Raw genomic sequence first — 17,291 nt, forward strand, 5'->3', positions numbered from 1 at the left:
AGAGGAGAAGGAAGGGGAGGGGAGGGGAGGGGAGGGGAGGAAGGAAGCCTGCCACCCAAGCTTTGTGTTCCTTCTGAGGCGCTGGCTCACGCGCTGGCTCGTGCATTGGGGTGGGGAGGGTACTCACACACTGTCTTACCTTCTCCCCACACTGCAGCCCTCACCTCCTGGGACACAAGCCCCTTCCTTCTTTGGGGCTGAATATAAACTATCCCTCTGTCCTTCCTTGGACAACTCCCGCTCCTCTGCATTGAAGTCTGCCCTGCCTCTTTCCTTTCCACCTTGTCACTGGTTGTGACACTGCAGAGACACCCGGCTTTCCCCCACAGCACCCTCCTCACAGGTGCTCAATTGCAATAAACTGTAATTCAGCACTAGCAGATCCAACTAAAATACAACTCCAGGAGCCAAGTGCTGATAGCTAACTTCATAATCCTAGCAACTCAAGAGGCTGAGATGTGAGAATCTTGGTGTAAAGCCAGCCTAGGCAGGAAAGCTGGTGAGACTCTTAGCTCCAATTAACTAGCAAAAAGGCAGAAGTAGAGTTGTGGCTCCAGTAGTAGAGGGCCAGCCTTGAGTTAAAAAAAAAAAAGAGCTAAAAGAGTGCACCTTAGCCCTGAATAGAAGTGCCAGTCCACACACACACACACTCATTAACTAGAAAAGAAAGCCAATTTTAGCCCAGTGGACTCTGGTAGCATCAGGAACTCTGCTGAGAGCCTCTGACAGGTGATTAGACATGCCTGGAGACCAAAAGAGGTCCACTTGGATGTTGGTGACTTCCCTTGATGGCAGTGTCCCCAAGGGGTGGACACTGGCCTCAGCTGACCACCCAAGTCAGGCCTTGGCTGGGCACAGCCCCTACCTGCTCATGTAAATGGAGAACAGGTCTTGAGCCACCAAGTGTCTCTTCATCATGTTGTCAAACACAGGTACGGAGCCTGCGGAGGCCAGGGAGGGATAGCCCAGGCCCAGGATTCCATCAAACGGGAAGTAGGTGAAAACGTCTCCAGGTTCCTGGGTGCTCAGACCCACTGTCTGGTGCGGGTCCACGATGCTGGAAACCTGCAGGAAAGTCATAATGATACCTGCAACCGGTTACAGAAAAGCCCCAGGGATGGGGGCTGCCAGTCCTGGGTCATAAATTAGTGCCATACACTAGTACTCCTTCCCTCTGTAGGCAATGCAGTGATTTCAGCTTAAGATGGGGAGCAAAGCCAGGTACTGTGGTGAATATTTATCATCCTAGCCACTTGGGAGGTGAACATCAGGTCAGCAAGACCTCATCCCAACCAATAAACCAGGAGTAGTGGTTCATGCCTGGAACACCAGTTACCAAAGAGGCACAGATACAAGGATCATAATCCAGGCCATCCCCAGGCAAAAACATGAAACCTTATCCCCCAAATCAGTACCTGCCTAGCAAGGGGGAGGTGCTGACTTCAAATTCCAGCACTGCACCCCCCAAAAAAGAAAAAAGAAAGACTAATAAAACACAGTGTGCTGTGGTTTTTAGGAATTGATCTGATAAGGCAAGAGACAGGGAAGAGAAGACCCAGCCATGGGTGCAGACACAGGTGCTCGTATAGGGGGGATAAGCTCAAAGAAGAAGATATAATGAAAAATGCCCCAAGCTCTTCTGCAGACCTTGACCCCTGAAACAGCTGTACCTCGGGTACTGACCACTCAGGGAAAAGCCTGGAGGCAGAGCGAGGTACCAACAGAACAGGCATGCATCTTACAGTGCAGGGGTGGGGGGAGTAAGGGGGGCTTTCTGTCATGTATTGACTGCCGTCAGTCAGTACAGTGGGGTACTCGAACAAGTGCTTCACCCCCTGGAACCCAATCTCCTTACTGATGCATGGGATGTTAATACCTGCACCCCAAGGCAGTGCTAAAGCTAAGGACCAATGGTTGCTGAGCATTTACTACGTGTTTGCTGAGTGAACATCTGTGGACACTATGCAAATGATACGTTAACTGCAAATTATCTTCTTCATCTGCCCCACTCCCTGGTGGGCGTTGAGTCCACTAGCCTATTTTGAGCCACCAGGGTGGTTGGCCTGAACTACTAGGCCTCTTGGCTCTACATTTTCTCCTTCTAATGCACACCCCTACACACACACACACACACACACACACACACACACACACACGCACATGAACGACAGCCAAAGGCATCTTGGAATGGAAGCTTGCAATGTAACCTGGGTCCTGGCTGGTGTGCCCTCACACTCTGGTCCTGCCTCTCATGTGTCTTCTCACTCCTCTGGCCCCTCAGATCACCATGTTCACCACACAGAGCTTTTCCTTCTGTGATACCCCAGCTCTTCCCTGCCCTCAGCCCTGTGCACTTGCTCTTCCCTCTGCCTGCATTGTCCCTGGATCTGCTTAGCCCTGGCTGCTGGATTTGCATCTCTTGGTTTCTAACATGCAACAGGCTACCATGCTCACCAAATCTCTTGTCCCCTGATTCACAGGCCCTTTCTTTCATACTTTTCCAGTTTACAATTCCTGAGCCACTCAGTGCTATTTGAAACCATCTGATTTAGGTGTCTTTCTCTTTAAGCACATGAGACAGGTTCCCTGTCTTCTCCTTGGTCACTTCTCCCCTGTCCCAGAACAACATTTGGTAAACTTTTGTGGAATGAGTAAACAAATCAGGCCAGTCACTGAATATCTGAATCTGATCAAAAGTCTTCAAGTGAAAAGTCAGGGTCTAAGCTGGGCACCAGTGGCTCACACCTGTAATCCTAGCTAGGCAGGACACTGAAATCTTAGGATCTCAGTTTGAAACCAACCTGGACAGACAAATCCAAGAGACTCTTACCTCCAACTGATCAGCAAAAAAGCCAGAAATAGAAGTGTGGCCCGAGTGGTAAAGTGAAAAGGTCAAGTGAGAGCATAAGACTCTATGTTCAAACCCCAGTACCAGCACAAAATAATAATAATAGTAAATAATAATAATTTTAGATCGGAATAAATACTAATGGAGAAATCAATTCTTTTGGTCAACAACAGCTATTGCAATTCTGCAAGGTGATAGGTGCTAGGTCTTTGTGATCCCAGCTGCTTACAAGCAAAGATTATAAGCAAAATCTCACGGTGGCTCAAAGAAAATGTCTACGAGGGTTGGGGGGACAGAGCTTTATCCAATAGGAGTGGCCAGTAACAGGTTTTATAAAAAGTAAAAGATTGAGCATGTCATATAGCAGTAAGTCCTCTGAAGACAAATGAATCAGGACCTTGTGCTATGCTATAGGCCTTGTTGATACCATGACGTTGGGCAAAGATGGGACAGTTAGGGGAGACCTAACAAGAAATGTACCATACGCCCAGGAGGTAGTGCCGTGGTCAGGGCATACCAGAGCTGGAGTGAACTGAGGCTTGCTACAAGCTCAGAACTCTGGACAAGGCAAAAAGAGATGGACTCTCAGATCCAGGGAGGTAACCGGATGGGGCTCTGAGGGCTGGGACAGGGAGGATCAGAGAGAAGAAGGGAACACCCCACCGATGAATTTCACCTGAGATCCTTCTCAGAGTCTTCACGCCCAGAGCCACCCCAGCAGACCGGACCCCTAAAGCCTCCTTAGCACCTCCCAGAGGTACAGCCCACTGAGGCAGAGTGTCAGCATGGGATGGATTAATGGCTGCTGATAAGAGTAGGATGAGCCCCAGCCCGCCAGTCACCCCACTTACAGAGATAGTGTCGTAGCCCAGAAATCCCTGCACGCTGCCTGTACCATAATGGACGACTAATGGCTTGCTCAGGTTCTGGAAGGTGGAGGACTTGGACGGGTCAAAGCGGTGGTGATTTCCTGGAATACAAATCCAAGATTTGTGGGATGTTCAGGGTTTTGGGGAGACCCTTCGGTGCCCAACAAGGCTTGTCTGGATACAGTGTGAATACTGAAATGAAAATGCTCATATAGAAAATAGGCATCCTGTTCTCTCTCTAACCTTGGTCTCACAGTTTACTTAAGAAAACATTTGTAGCTGGGCAGCAGTGTCTCACGCCTGTAATCCTAGCTCCTTAAGAGGCTGAGATTTGAGGATTTTGGTTCAAAACCAGCTCTAGTAGAAAAGTTTGAGAGATTCTTACCTCCAATTACCACCACCACCAAAAAAAAAAAAACCTTTAGAGTGGATCTGTGGCTCAAGTACCAAAGCAGCAGTGTTGGCCCAAAAAGCTAAGACAATGTCCTGAGTTTAAACCCCAGAGGCTGTACAATGGAGAAGAATATATATATATATATATATATATATATATATATATATATATATATATATATATATTCTTGAGGCTCTATCCACCACTCTGAACCTGTGTGGCTTGCAAACAAAGCAGAGGCACACTCATTGCTAAGGAGCCTCACCAAACCACGATTGCCTCATCTGTGACATGGGGACCAAAGGAGTTCCCAGTTCCCAGGACTGCTGGGAAAACTAACAGCTATGATAAATATCCTCTTATCATTTATAGGCCCTCCCACTGCTCTCTTAGACCCACTGGTATGGAAAAAAAACCATTTCAGAGATGGGGAGAGAAGGGATCATAAGGCAAAAACAAAGGAGGGGTAACAAGGCTCAATAGGAAATGTACTCATTACCTTACTCATGTAACTGTAACCCCTCTGTACACTATTTTTACAATAAAACCATATATTTAAAAGAACACCATTTCATAGACAGGAAAACAGAGGAGCAAGTAGGGTTAGCCATTTGCCTTGGCTCCCTATAGAGACAAAAAAAGAAGCCGGGCACAGGTAGCTCACACCTGTAATCCTAACTACTCAGGATGATAAGATTTAACAATTGTGATTCCAAGCCAACTGGGGAAGGAAAGTCTGTGAGACTTTTATGTCCACTTACCTATCAAAAAGCTAAGGTTCAACTGGTAGAGCTCCAGCCTTGAGTAAAAAAGCCAAGTGAGCACACAAGGCCCTGAGTTCAATCCCCAGTACAGGCATCAAAAAAAATTTTTAATTGAAATTAAAGAAAAAGAAACCACAAATAAGGTTCCCCGGTTTCTAGCTGGTGCTTTATACATGAGACCCGTGGTTTTCAGCTCTTCCCAGTCTGTGGCCAGTTGAGAGGGCTGAGTACAGCTGGGAGGCTGGAGTGTCAATGCACCTCTCCGAACATGCCCATATTTGCCCAAGCTTGATACTCATTGGCTGGACCTGGGTATGAGGGATGGGCCCGATAGAGCGGTCACTCACGGCAAGCTTTGCTGGTGCAGTAGACAGAGGGCACCCAGAAGTCTGAAGAGCCCGTGTCAAACACCACAGTGAACTCCTGGGGAGGCGTCCCAACGTAGATGGTCCCGAAGTACTCACTCTGAGGACAGATAGCTCTGGGTTAGAGGCAGGAGACAGCAAGGGACAGTGTCTAGCATCGACTAGACACTGTGTATTTCAGTTTTTAGGCTCAGTTTCTGCTGAGGGACCCGAGAGATGAAGGGGCAGGAAATGAAAGGGGGTACACGGCCACATCAGGGAGAGTTCTTTACTTTTAGCCCCCACCTCAGCTCCCACCCCCAGCCCACCCATGGTCCTGCTCCACCCTACAAGCCCTAAAAGCCTTGCTGGAATCAACCCAGAAGCAAACCTTGAGCCTAAACACAATTCCTGTCTGAGAGGAAACCTGAGCCACACTGCCTGGGAGGGAAGGAGCTGGACCCCTGAGGTATAGCACCAGCTGGGGACAGGGTCCCCCAGTCTATACGCAAACTATCCTGCCCTATCCAGCAATCCTTGGATTTCCAAGCCGAGGCTGGGGGATAAGGGAGGGAGGCGAAGATGACCTAGATACAGAAATGAGGGCACAGAAAGGGAAAGGGCTGCTTGTTTACTGCCAAGAGTGACAGATGACAGAGAGACTAGCACCAAAAAGGACACACATGCAAAAGTGTCCCTGCCTGGTCCTGGGTGGGAAGAAGAAGAAGATGGAATCTGTATCCTGGCAGCTGAGCAAAAGGGTACCAGCTGTCCCCTTGCCTGCTAAGGACACATGACTTGGCTTCCCTGGGCAGGGAAGTCAAATATGAGATTGGAAGTGGAGAGCAGATTATGTTCTCAGAAGGATATTGTGTGGCAGGGTCACCTGACCCATGCAATAAAGACTTTAGAGCCCCAAAGGCCTGATGGTCATCTTTGCTATGTCTGTTGAGGGCAGGGAAATATCCCTACAGCCCACAGGGTCCAGCATTTCTGGGAGCCTTGGGTGTGTATTGAGGAGCAGAGCCAGGAGATGAGAGAAGTCATCCTGGAAAGTGAGACAAGCCACTCACATCTATGTAGTTGATCAGTGGCTCACTGGCCACCTTCCCAAAGTTAGAGTACTTCCCGTGGAAGACATCCTGGTGTGTTGTGAGAAAGATGTCCAGCAACCCCTGCTCCTGCAGGACGTTTCTCAGCGACTTCCCTTTGTGTAAAGGGATCCTAAAGAGGTGGAAAGAATTCATGAGGGACACTGAACACCCCATAATCCACCCCCAACTGCACTTCCCGGCTCCACTTTCTGACCAACAGCTTATCCAATCCATGAAGAAGGTCATAGCAAAGCCCTTAGCCAACTGCCCAATGTCTAACCACAAACAACCCAATAATGTCAGCTATTCCATTGGGAGGAAAACCTGGGAAGATCTCCCTCAAAGAAACTCTTACAGGGGCTGGGAAGTTGGCTCAGTGGTAGAGCGCTTGCCTTGCATGCCTGAGGCCCTGGGTTCAATTCCTCAGCACCACATAAACAAAAAGAAAAAAGCTGGAAGTGGTGCTGTGGCTCAAGTGATAGGGTGCTAGCCTTGAGCTGAAGAGTTGAGGGACAGCGCCCAGGTCCAGAGTTCAGGCCCCATGACTGGACCAAAAAAAAAAAAGAAAGAAAAAAAAGAAACTCTTACACAGACAATTGTTTTGTCAAACAAATGCATATTTACCTCTTACAATGTGTCAGGCACTGGTTGAAGCATTTAGTAAATATGAACTCACCTGGGTACCAGTGGCACATGCCTATAATCCTAGCTACTCAGGAGGCTGAGATCTGATGATCATGATTCAAAGTCAGCCTGGGCAGGCAAGTCTATGAGATTCTTATTTCCAATGAACCACCAAAAAGCCAGAAAAGTGGAGCTGTGACTCAAGTGGTGACATACCAGCCTTGAGTGTTCAAGCCCCAGTATTGGCACACACACACACACACACACACACACACACACACACACACCTTTACAATTTCACACCAATGCTATGGAATGGACACTACTATTAATGTAATTTGACAACAGATGAAGAAATTGAGACACAGAGAGTCTGGGTAATGATGAAACTGAGGATCCAATGACTCCAAAAACAATGCCTTCCTTCCTCTCCCCAGCCTCTCCCTCTGACTCACTGTCCTAAGGCCACATCAAGAGAGAAAGTTCCCAACATGCAAACCCAAGAGCGGCAAGATTACCCAGGAGATGCAGCAATTCCCTCCTAAGAGTCCCCAGAGGAGGAGAGGACTGGAAGACCTGTACTAGATCTGCCCAGAGATGCCACCCAGGATGTAGCATTTACCTGGTGACCTCCTGGCCATGGGAGAGAGCAAGGACTGTGAGGAACACCACAAGACACCACATCCTGGACAACAGGCGGCCACCGCTCCTGCCCATGTCCATCCTCTATGCTTTTATAGCAGAGTGGGACTTCCTCTGGCTGGACTTCAGAGTCAGACCCCGACATCAGGCCACTCCACAAACATAGCACCCAGACTACCTGCAACCCACATTGATAAGGGCCACAAAGTCCTCCATTCTGAGAACTTCAAAGTTGAAGGATACACAGGCCTGATCTTCGAGCTGGGAAATGTCAATATGGGCCCCTCTGGGCCAACCTCCCCCCAGACTGGATTTCTGAGCTGGCACAGGTGGAGCTACTACCAGGAACCTGTTTCATGTTCCGCCTTCTCTCTGTAAGGGGTCTGTTCCCTCTCAAGCCTCCATGCCTACCTCCCTTCTCTATGCCTGATCTTACTGTTTGTCAGAAGACTGCCCAATTCAGGATCTCCTTCTTCAGGTCTCCTGGGCCAGTTTCCCTGGGCTGGGAGTGGAAGGGGAGGGTGGAATTAAAATGGCATCTAAGGCAAAGAGTCCTGTTCAATCTGTCACTCCACAAGTGGAGCTCAGGGTTTCGAGCACAGAAAGACAATGCTATCCAAGTTCTCAGAACAATGCCTAAGGGACACAGTCACTCAGAGGCCCACCTGTCTCTATGGACAGATGTCCTTGGTACCATGTTAAGTGGGGGATTGAGACGGGGAGAGGAAATGCTACATCCCAGTAGTAATTGGCAGGACTAAGGAGGGTTGAACTGGGAAGGTAGGCATATGGGAAGGACAGAAATAGTGTATGGTAGTCCAGTTAAGGAACAAGGTAGGCCAGAGCCTGGTCCATAAAGGCCAACTGTTGCCTCTGGCCTATAGCCTGAATGAGATTTAGAACTCAACCCTCCCTCCCCCTCCCCCAAACACAAAAGAAACCAATGGGTCCCCAAGAACTTGGTAGAAATGATCACATCCTTGGAGTGGAAGGAGGTTATAAACCTGAAAATGAGGACTAAGTCAGGATAAGGTGCAAAATCAGAGAGCAAGGACTTCCAGATCACAAATACGCAGGTTCGGGAGGACATGATGACTGCTGCCCCCAACTGGTAGGACCCATATCTACAGGGGGGAGCTGAAGGGCCAACCACAGTGGATCCAGACCTACCAACCCTTAGGAGGAGCTGAGGCAGACTCTCAAGTCTCATGCATTCGACTTGTAAGGCCTCAAAAGAGCACCCCAGCAGGAGAAGCAGAGACGACTTGAGTGTTTAAGGTAAATTAGGATGACAGCTATACCTGACTTATACTGTGGCAGTGCACTTCTCCACCCATGTTCCTTACAGTCACTGACTACATCCCCAGGGGGCTAGGACAGGTGCAAAGGCCACTCCCAAAGCCAGGAAAGCAGAGGGCAAAATGAACACTTGCTTGCTTCCTGTTTTCTTCCCTGGGGGTCAGGGCCTACCTGCCAGTCAACAGCCTACATCTGGGCCATGCCTCCTCATTGCATTGCATGTCCTCAATGAATGTTTGGTTAAGCAGATGAATGAAGGGATGACCTTGACGGTGCCCTTGAGAAGTAGTGGGGTAGTAGCAGTGTGTGACAAATGTCTGATGTTCCTCAGATGTAGAGACAGAGAGATGAAAGCTTTAACACTGTTCCAAGAGTCCTGGTCCAATGTTGCCATATGCCACTGTAAACCCAACCCACCACTAGCCCATTGCTCCCAAGCCATACCTTGGGACAGTTAGACCACCCACATCTGCAACCAACTAGGACTAGGATCTGTTGAGGGCACCTCCTTCAGAAGGGTGAGAAGACTGCACACCTCTGCTGGGAGTCACCAGCAGCTTGCCTGCGCTGACCCAAGGGGAACTTCTCCTGGGCACCAGATGCAGCCATTTCTCTCATTGGAAGGTGACCTTCAACACCAAGACTCAGAGATCCCATAGTGTAGATTGCTGTGTTTGTTCCCACCCAGCATCCATCTAGTAACATTCCAGTGTGCGGACCTCTGCTCCAAAAAGCTCACTTCTAAGAAAGGTTATCGCAGGACCAGCCCCAGAATTGCAAAAAAAAAAAAAAGCTTTTAGAAAAAGCATGATAAGATTTCATCACTGCTTATCTGGTACCAGGTGAGGACAACTCCCTTTGGTCTAGATTTCTTGGGCTCGGGGACTGACTCACAAAAGCAGCTAAAACAATTCAAGGCCCAAGGACGTTTCCCACCTTGGTGCAAGCTCGTCATCTCCGCTCACATAGGAGCTGCAACAAAGCCAGCTCAAGTAGCATTCCTAACCATCTTCAGGGTACTGACCCTGGACACATGCACATAGCTGCCATCATCTTCCTCCTTGGGGAGAACCATGGTCAGGTCAGGGGGCAGGTCAGGTCTAATAGAAGGAAATCTAAAGAAAGCCGCAGTTCTCCTGCCGTAAGGGGGCCAAGTGGCTTCTGAAGGAAGAAGCGTGGAAGTGTGAAGCTTCTGACAAGCACCTGTGTGGCCATGCTGAGTTTGAATCCTGGATCAGCTAATATTGAGTGAGTTTCCTTACTTCTCCCTCCCTCGGTGTAGACCAGGATATTGGGAGGGTCACAAGAGAACCAAAACCAAGAGTAGCAAGTGCTGACCATGTGTCAGGCCTCCATTTATGACTCATGTCATAAACGACTTCAGTGTGTGACCCTGAACGAGTCCCACTATTCCCTGACGTCATTCCTCATGAAACACATGGGACTTACATGCTCATGGCTCTTGTCTGAATTTCAGGTGCCAAGAAGAAGTTCCTGTCTTGGTCTACATGTCCACAGTGTGCTCTCATTCTTCTAAGTAGGGGATTCCTGGTATTCATTTTTCTGCAATGCCTCCAAAAATGTGCTTCACTCTAGCACGCCAAATGCACAGCTGGGCTCCTTGGTTGTGAATGTGGGGGGGGGAGAGAAAGAGAGACAGAGAGACACATGGAGAGAGACAGAGAGACACAGGGAGAGAGTCAGAGAGAGAGAAAGAGAGAGACAGAGACAGAGAGACAGACAGAGAGACCGAGATCATGCCAGTACTGGGGCTTGAACTCAAGGCCTTTCATACAGTTCAATCTAGGCAATCTGACCCCCTGTAGCAAGGGTAGTCTCTCTTTCCCAACAACAGCCCTGGATATGAGCCTCTTTGTAGTTCTGGTAAAGTCTAGACTAGAGGAAAGTCTCTGAGTTCCTCAGGTGTGAAAGAACTAAGTCTGGGCCAGACCAGAACAGGAGCAGGAGTTACGAAGCAGAAAGCAGAGCAGGCAGTGGTACAGAATGCCCACGACCACCAGCCCGCAGACACTGGCTGGGGCAACGTGCTCCAAAGAACTGATTTCAGGCTCCACCTTTTTTCCTGTCAAATCTTTTTCCTTTTTTCTTATTGTCCCTGGGGCTTGAACTTAGGGCCTGAGCTTTTATGCTCAAGACTAGTACTCTACCACTTGAGCTACAGCTCACTTCCAGCTTGTTGGTGGCTAGTTGGAGATAAGAGTCGCACAGACTTTCCTGGATCAAACCTTTATCTTCAGATCTCAGCCTCCTGAGAAGCTAGGCTTACAGGCGTGAGCCTCAGGGAACTGGTTCTTCTGTTAAATCTGCCCAAAGCTATATCTACAGATTTTCAATAATCTCACAGAATGAAAGACCTGCACACTAGCTACATTAATTAAGGAAGGGTATTTTTCCTATGAGATGAATGTGTGTTAAAAATATCAAATATTAATCACTGGCAACATTAATTTATAATAATGTGCTTGTCTCCCTCTCAACTTCCAAGTCGACATTGGCTGTCACTGCTTTGAAACTAACACTCACTCCATGGCAGGAATTATAAATAAATAACCCAGTTAAAAATCTTCACCTTGTTGGCTCTCTAGGGTGGTTTATGCAGTTGAGAGGACTTCAGTGTATACTAAGTAAAGGCCTGGGGGATCTATTTTGGGGTAGAGTTTAAAACTTCTTTAAAAAATATTCAGGCTGGGAAGATGGCTCAGTAGTAGAGTGCTTGCCTTGCATGCCTGAGGCCCTGGGTTTGATTCCTCAGCACCGCATAAGCAAAATGAAAAAAAGCCAGAAGTGGCGCTGTGGCTCAAGTGGTAGAGCGCTAGCCTTGAGCTGAAGAGCTCAGGGACAGTGCCCAGGCGCAGAGTTCAGGCCCAACGACCGGACCCCCCCCAAAAAAATTATCTTTAAGTAGTTGTACGAGGTTTAAATTCTATATGTCAACTTATGAGTGCAATGCATCTTAGTCCATGTCCCCTCTTCCATTGTTCTCCCCAATCTCTCCCATTGCTCCGAGTCATCTGGTCTATTTTCCTATATGTTCCTATATGGAACAGAAGTACTATACATTTACCCACCCTTCCTCTCTCCATTCATCTGCTCCCCACTCAACATTCTCCTACTCCTGAAAAGTTCCAACTTCTTAGTATTTATTTTGTTCAACTGTAAGTTGATTGTTTCAAAGAAGTTTTATCATTGCAGTCTTCCCTGGATATATCATACTTTAGTTAATATGTTTAGTAAAGTTTATGTATATATGCATATGACTGTGTATGTTCTCATATGTGTTTATAATTTAGATCTAACCTCCACATGTGGGAGGAAATTTGCATCCTCTGTCTCTCTGAGCCTGACTTACTTCCCTAAGATATATTTTTTCAAGTTTATCCAATTGTCTGTAAATAATATGATGTTATTCTTCCTGATGGTTGGGTCAAGAAAATGTGATATATATCATATACATTATATATCATATATATGATTATATAAAATACATCATATAATATATATCATATATGGATTATATTTCATATATTATATAAACAATACACAATATATACATACATATATTATATATGACATATAATGTTATATGTGTTATATTATCATATTTTCTTTAAAAATGTTTTTGTTGGTCATGGGGCTTGAACTCATGGCCTGATCACTGTCCCTGAGCTTTTGTACTCAAGGCTAGCACTCTACTATTTTGAACCACAGCACCACTTCCTGTGTTCTGGCAGTTAACTGGAACTGAGTCTCAAGGACATGCTTGCCCTGGCTAGCTTCAACGGGCAATCCTCAGATCTCAGTCTCCTAAGTAGCTAGGATTGTAGGTATGAACCACTGGCACTGGCTGTATCATATTTTCTTGACCTATTCATCCACTGAAGGGTATCTGAGCTGCTTCTATCACTTGGCTATAGTGAATAGTTCAGCAGTGACTTGTACTGTTTTGGAAAATGCTCTAGAGTGATATTGCTGGACTTCTTTTTTTAAGGAAAGAAAAAGCAGGCTGCAATCCTGGAGTAAGAAAGAGACTGAGGCAAGAGGGCTGTGACCACTTCCCCACGCCCATCTGGCCATCCCTTGATGGGTCAGGGGTGGAGGGGACACAGGCCGCTTGGCCCACCCATGCGCTGGTCCTACACTTGCCCTTTGGGGATTGGTTGATGAAGAAACTGTTGCTCATCACAGGGAGGGAAAAATCCACTTATCGTGAACTCAAGGAGATATCATTTTGCCCACCATCCATTCCACTCCACATGTTCATCCTGTAATCAGACTTCACACTTCTTGTCATTCACAATGGCTTGCCTACCTCCCTCTGTCCTCACAGCAGCCTTTGTGGTAGTTCTAGGAGGAGCCCCATGTTTCAGATGAGGAAACCTAGGTTAGCAAAGAAGGAAATTGAGTGTTGTAGAGATAGCACAGGTGGGCAGAGGCAGGATTCACAGAGTTCATCATTGATCTCATTCCACCTTTCTAAGACCCCGATTCCCAGACCTCCCCCAAAATGGACAGCAATGGCCCTGAACTGGGGCAGCCAGCCCTCCCGGGCAGTGCTAACCCCCAGGGCAGGCTGCAGACACCCCTTTTCACTCCATACAGCCGGCAGGGATTATGATTCCTGTTTTCCAGATACAGATGTTTTCTGTTTGTTCGTCTGTTTGTTTGGAGCTTTTGTTTGTTTCTTTTCTTTTTGTGCAGGTACTGGAGCTTGGACTCAAAGCCTGGTTGCTGTCCCTTAGCTTTATTTGCTCAAGGCTGGTATTCTAACCACTTAAGCCACAGCTCTACTTCTGGCTTTGTTTTTGGTGGTTAATGGGAGATGAGAATCCCTCAGAAGTGGCTCTATGGCTCAACGTGGTAAGGTGCTAGCCTGGAGTAAAAGAGCTCAGGGACAGAGCCCAGGTGCTGAGTTCAAGCCTCACAAATGACACACAAAAAAGCATACATTTGGGCTCATGGTGTGGCTCAAGTGGTAGAGTGCATTCATTGCCTTTTGAGAGCAAAGTCCTGAGGTCAGTCCCTAGCACCAAATAAATAAATGAATTAAAAAAAAATCCCTCAGACTTTCATGCACCAGCTGGCTTCAAACCATGATCCTCAGATCTCTGCCTCCTGAGTAGCTGAGATTACAGGTGCGAGTCACTGGTGCCCAGCTTCAGATGTAGAAACTCTTAGAGTGGCTACCGCCTCAGGGAGCTGAGATCTGAACCTTGGGTCCCAGGGCCCCTAGACCACAGCCTTGGGTGGAGGACAGAGAAGAAGATGGATCAAGAAGAAAGAGCACATGATGGAAATGGAGGCAGGTGGGGGAGGCAGAGTATGGAGTGTGAGAAGGAGGCTGGGAGCAGAAGGTGCCCCACTCCTCCAAGGCTCCAGGCATCCTTGGGACAGCCCATTCCCAGCATGCTTTGCAGACCACCTCTCTCTCTCAGGGTCTGGTCTCCTGGGAGGTGCAGGTTCTCCACCACTGAGCCCCAATGGGAGTATTTCTGTGAACAGAGGCTTACAGGTCCCAAGAGAAGAAGGAAGAAAATAAATCTCCTAGGGTCCCTTAGGCATCCCACAGCTATCCCTTGCCAGTGCGGGTCCTGGAGCCTGTATTGTCCAAACAAGATTATAGTAGAGAGCCCCAGAGGTGGGGGAAGCCTTCTCTCCACATCCCTCCAGAAAGACTTCCAAGTGCTTTGCCCCATGAGACTCCTCATGGCTCCCTTCTCTGCCCTTGTCCCCCTGGGCCTGCCCAATACCTCTTCCTTCCCAGGCTAGTGTGAGTGGGTTGGCCAACAACAGCAGATCTAGGCTCCCCCTTAACTCCCTTGTCTTCCCCTGGGAGCGTGTGGAGAAAGACCTCTACCCCGGGATGGGGGTGCTCAACAGGCCCCAAGGGAAGGGATACTTTCTGGAGAGTGGTGTGGCTGAGTGACATTTCCTAAAGGCTTACCCAAAGCAAGGCCTGGCAGGGACCAGATGCCCTGAAGTAGGTCTGAACATAATCTGAGAAGCGAGAAGAGAATTCCAAACCCACTCTGCTTATGAATAACGCAGTGTTAAGACCAAACCCCGTATTGAGCAAACACACCAGCTGGAAACAATAACCCACATATTTGACAAGGTATTAAGAAGTAGTTAGAGGCCAGGTGCTGGTGGCTCAAGGCTGTAATCCTAGCTACTCAAAAGACTGAGATCTGAGGATTCCAGTTGGAAGCCAGCCCAGAGCAGAAAACTCCCTGAGACTCTTATCTCTAATTAACCACCAAAAAGCTGAAGTGGAGGTGTGGCTCAACTGATAGAGAGCTAGCCAAGCTAGAGAGAAGCCAAGCTAGAACTCAAGGCACTGAGTTCAAGTCCCAGTACTGGGGGAGGAGGGCAGGGAAGGGGAAGGATCAATAAAGCACTTAAACAAGATTGATGTGTCTTTATTCTCAATCAAAGTTGGTATTAAGTTCTGCCAACACAAACCTGGGTTTCTGAACTTCATAATAATTAATGACAGAAGACAATCTGAATGCATTGTGATTTCTTCCCATTGTGTTCAGCGTCTAGGGCATCAAAGCATACCCAAGAGGGTCAGGTCACAGTTCTTTTCTGACTGATTAGTTTCCCCCACTAAGGAGAAGTCTCCAGGTATCTCTGACTTAGTGAGCTGGTCACAAGAGGCCCACACACTGTGTCCAAGGGCCTGATTGAACCTGATTCCCCAGGTTCAAAAGGGGCATTTGTGTATCAGGGGGCATTTACGTATCAGGCCTGGCTCTTGATAGGTCATCCTCACATCATTCCCGAAGAAGTGGTTGCTGTTATTACTGTTGACCTCTGCACATGGGGAAACTGAGGCACTCAACATTTAGGGACCTAACCAAAGTCCCAAGCTAGTCAGTAGCTGAAGCAATGGTTGCTCTAAGTTGGGTAGTCAGGGCCATCGACCACTGTGCTACCTGGCCTGTCAGGAAATGTGAACTGTGGATAATTCCATAAGCAAGGCCCAGGAGCACAATGCAGAATGACAAGGAAATGGCAAGCTGCCATCATGATATATTTGTTTACTTAATCTTAGGGGTTGAGATCTGTGAAAGAATTTCCCAGACGCATGTCGTACTTGTCTCTATCTGAAACACGTCTGTTTCTATCCCTGGATGATTCTCAGCCCACTCATCAACAATTGTCTTCCCAAAGGCCCAGCAGATACTCACTGATTTTTATGCCCCCAAGCAAAGGCCCCTCTGCCTTTGAAGGGCCTGTAATACCCACCTACCACCCCTTCCCTTCTCCTGAGTAAGGCCAGGCCTTGCAGAATTCTTTTTTTTTCTATCAGTGCTGGGGCTTGAGTTTAGGACCTTGAGCTCTCATTTGACCTTTTTTGTCTCAAGGCTGGTGTTCTACCACTTGAGCCACACCTCCAATTCTGGCTTTTTTGGTGGTGAATTAGAGATAACAGTCTCATGTACTTTCCTGCCCAGGCTAGCTTGGAACCATGATCCTCAAATTTCAGCCTCCCGACTAGTTGGGATTATAGGTATAAACTACCAGTGCCTGGTCCAGAGCTCTTTAAAGAACTATATTGGAGGTTCTGTCACCTGGGGTCAGCTGAGACTTTCAGTAGTTGAGAGACTGAACCAGAAAAAAAAAAACCCTGGGGATACAGGCCACAAATCATCTCTCCTTGACATGGGCCAAGATGGGACACAAAGGGTCCAGAGCTGTGGGAGGTGCTGAGGGGTTGGCCAAAGTCATGGGGTCCTCTTTTCCTGAGTTGTTGAATGAAAGGGAGCAGTCTCCTCACCATGGAGAGCTGTCCATCTCAGTGATTCTGTGTCTTCAGGCTTTGGAGACTAGAAATGGCCCCAACCAGGATGAGAACAGGGGGTGAAATTGCACATTACAGCCCTGTTCCTGCCTATAATTGGCCATGCAGGGCCCAGTTCTGAAGGGGACACATATATTCCTAGAACACACAGAAGTCCCGGTGCCCAGTGCCTACCAACCCTATGCTTGTTAACGTGCCCAGCATAAAAGCTTTTTTGTGCCCACCAAGGGAGGTAGGGACCCCTGTGGGAAAACAAAACCATTCCTCACACTTCAAGGTACAGTCACACCCACACACAAAAAGATTCAGTCGCAATACTGAACCCCAAACTGAAGAGTATATGATAGAGTGCGTTCATCCTGCCCCCAAGGGATTTCTTTTCGTATCCAAAACACAGTATGCTATTCCAAAAGTTGTCCAGCAGGGCTAGGCACAACGGCTTATGACTGTTACCCTAGCTACTCTGGTGTCAGAGACTGGAAGAACCACAGTTCAAGGCTATCTGGGACAAAAAGTTCTGGAGACTCCGTCTCAGCCAACAAGGCAGGCATCTTGATAATTCCAACTATACAGGAGGCACAGTAGGAG

General features: G+C 47.9%; 1 protein-coding gene across 1 annotated transcript in view; it reads right to left on the reverse strand.

Annotated features, from left to right (window-relative positions):
• Positions 1-7,621, reverse strand: part of LOC105997458 (chymosin-like) — an 11,211-nt gene extending 3,590 nt beyond the window's left edge. Inside the window, exons 1-5 of the mRNA XM_013031883.1 lie at positions 7,560-7,621; positions 6,293-6,443; positions 5,223-5,340; positions 3,700-3,818; positions 866-1,065 (exon numbers count right to left, since the gene is read on the reverse strand). Coding sequence (XP_012887337.1) covers positions 866-1,065; positions 3,700-3,818; positions 5,223-5,340; positions 6,293-6,443; positions 7,560-7,621 — 650 coding nt within the window. The remainder of the gene's footprint in view (positions 1-865; positions 1,066-3,699; positions 3,819-5,222; positions 5,341-6,292; positions 6,444-7,559) is intronic.
• Positions 7,622-17,291: the final 9,670 nt, after the last annotated feature.

Source organism: Dipodomys ordii, unplaced genomic scaffold (assembly GCF_000151885.1).
Source record: "Dipodomys ordii isolate 6190 unplaced genomic scaffold, Dord_2.0 Scaffold146, whole genome shotgun sequence".
NCBI classification, from domain to species: Eukaryota; Metazoa; Chordata; class Mammalia; order Rodentia; family Heteromyidae; genus Dipodomys; species Dipodomys ordii.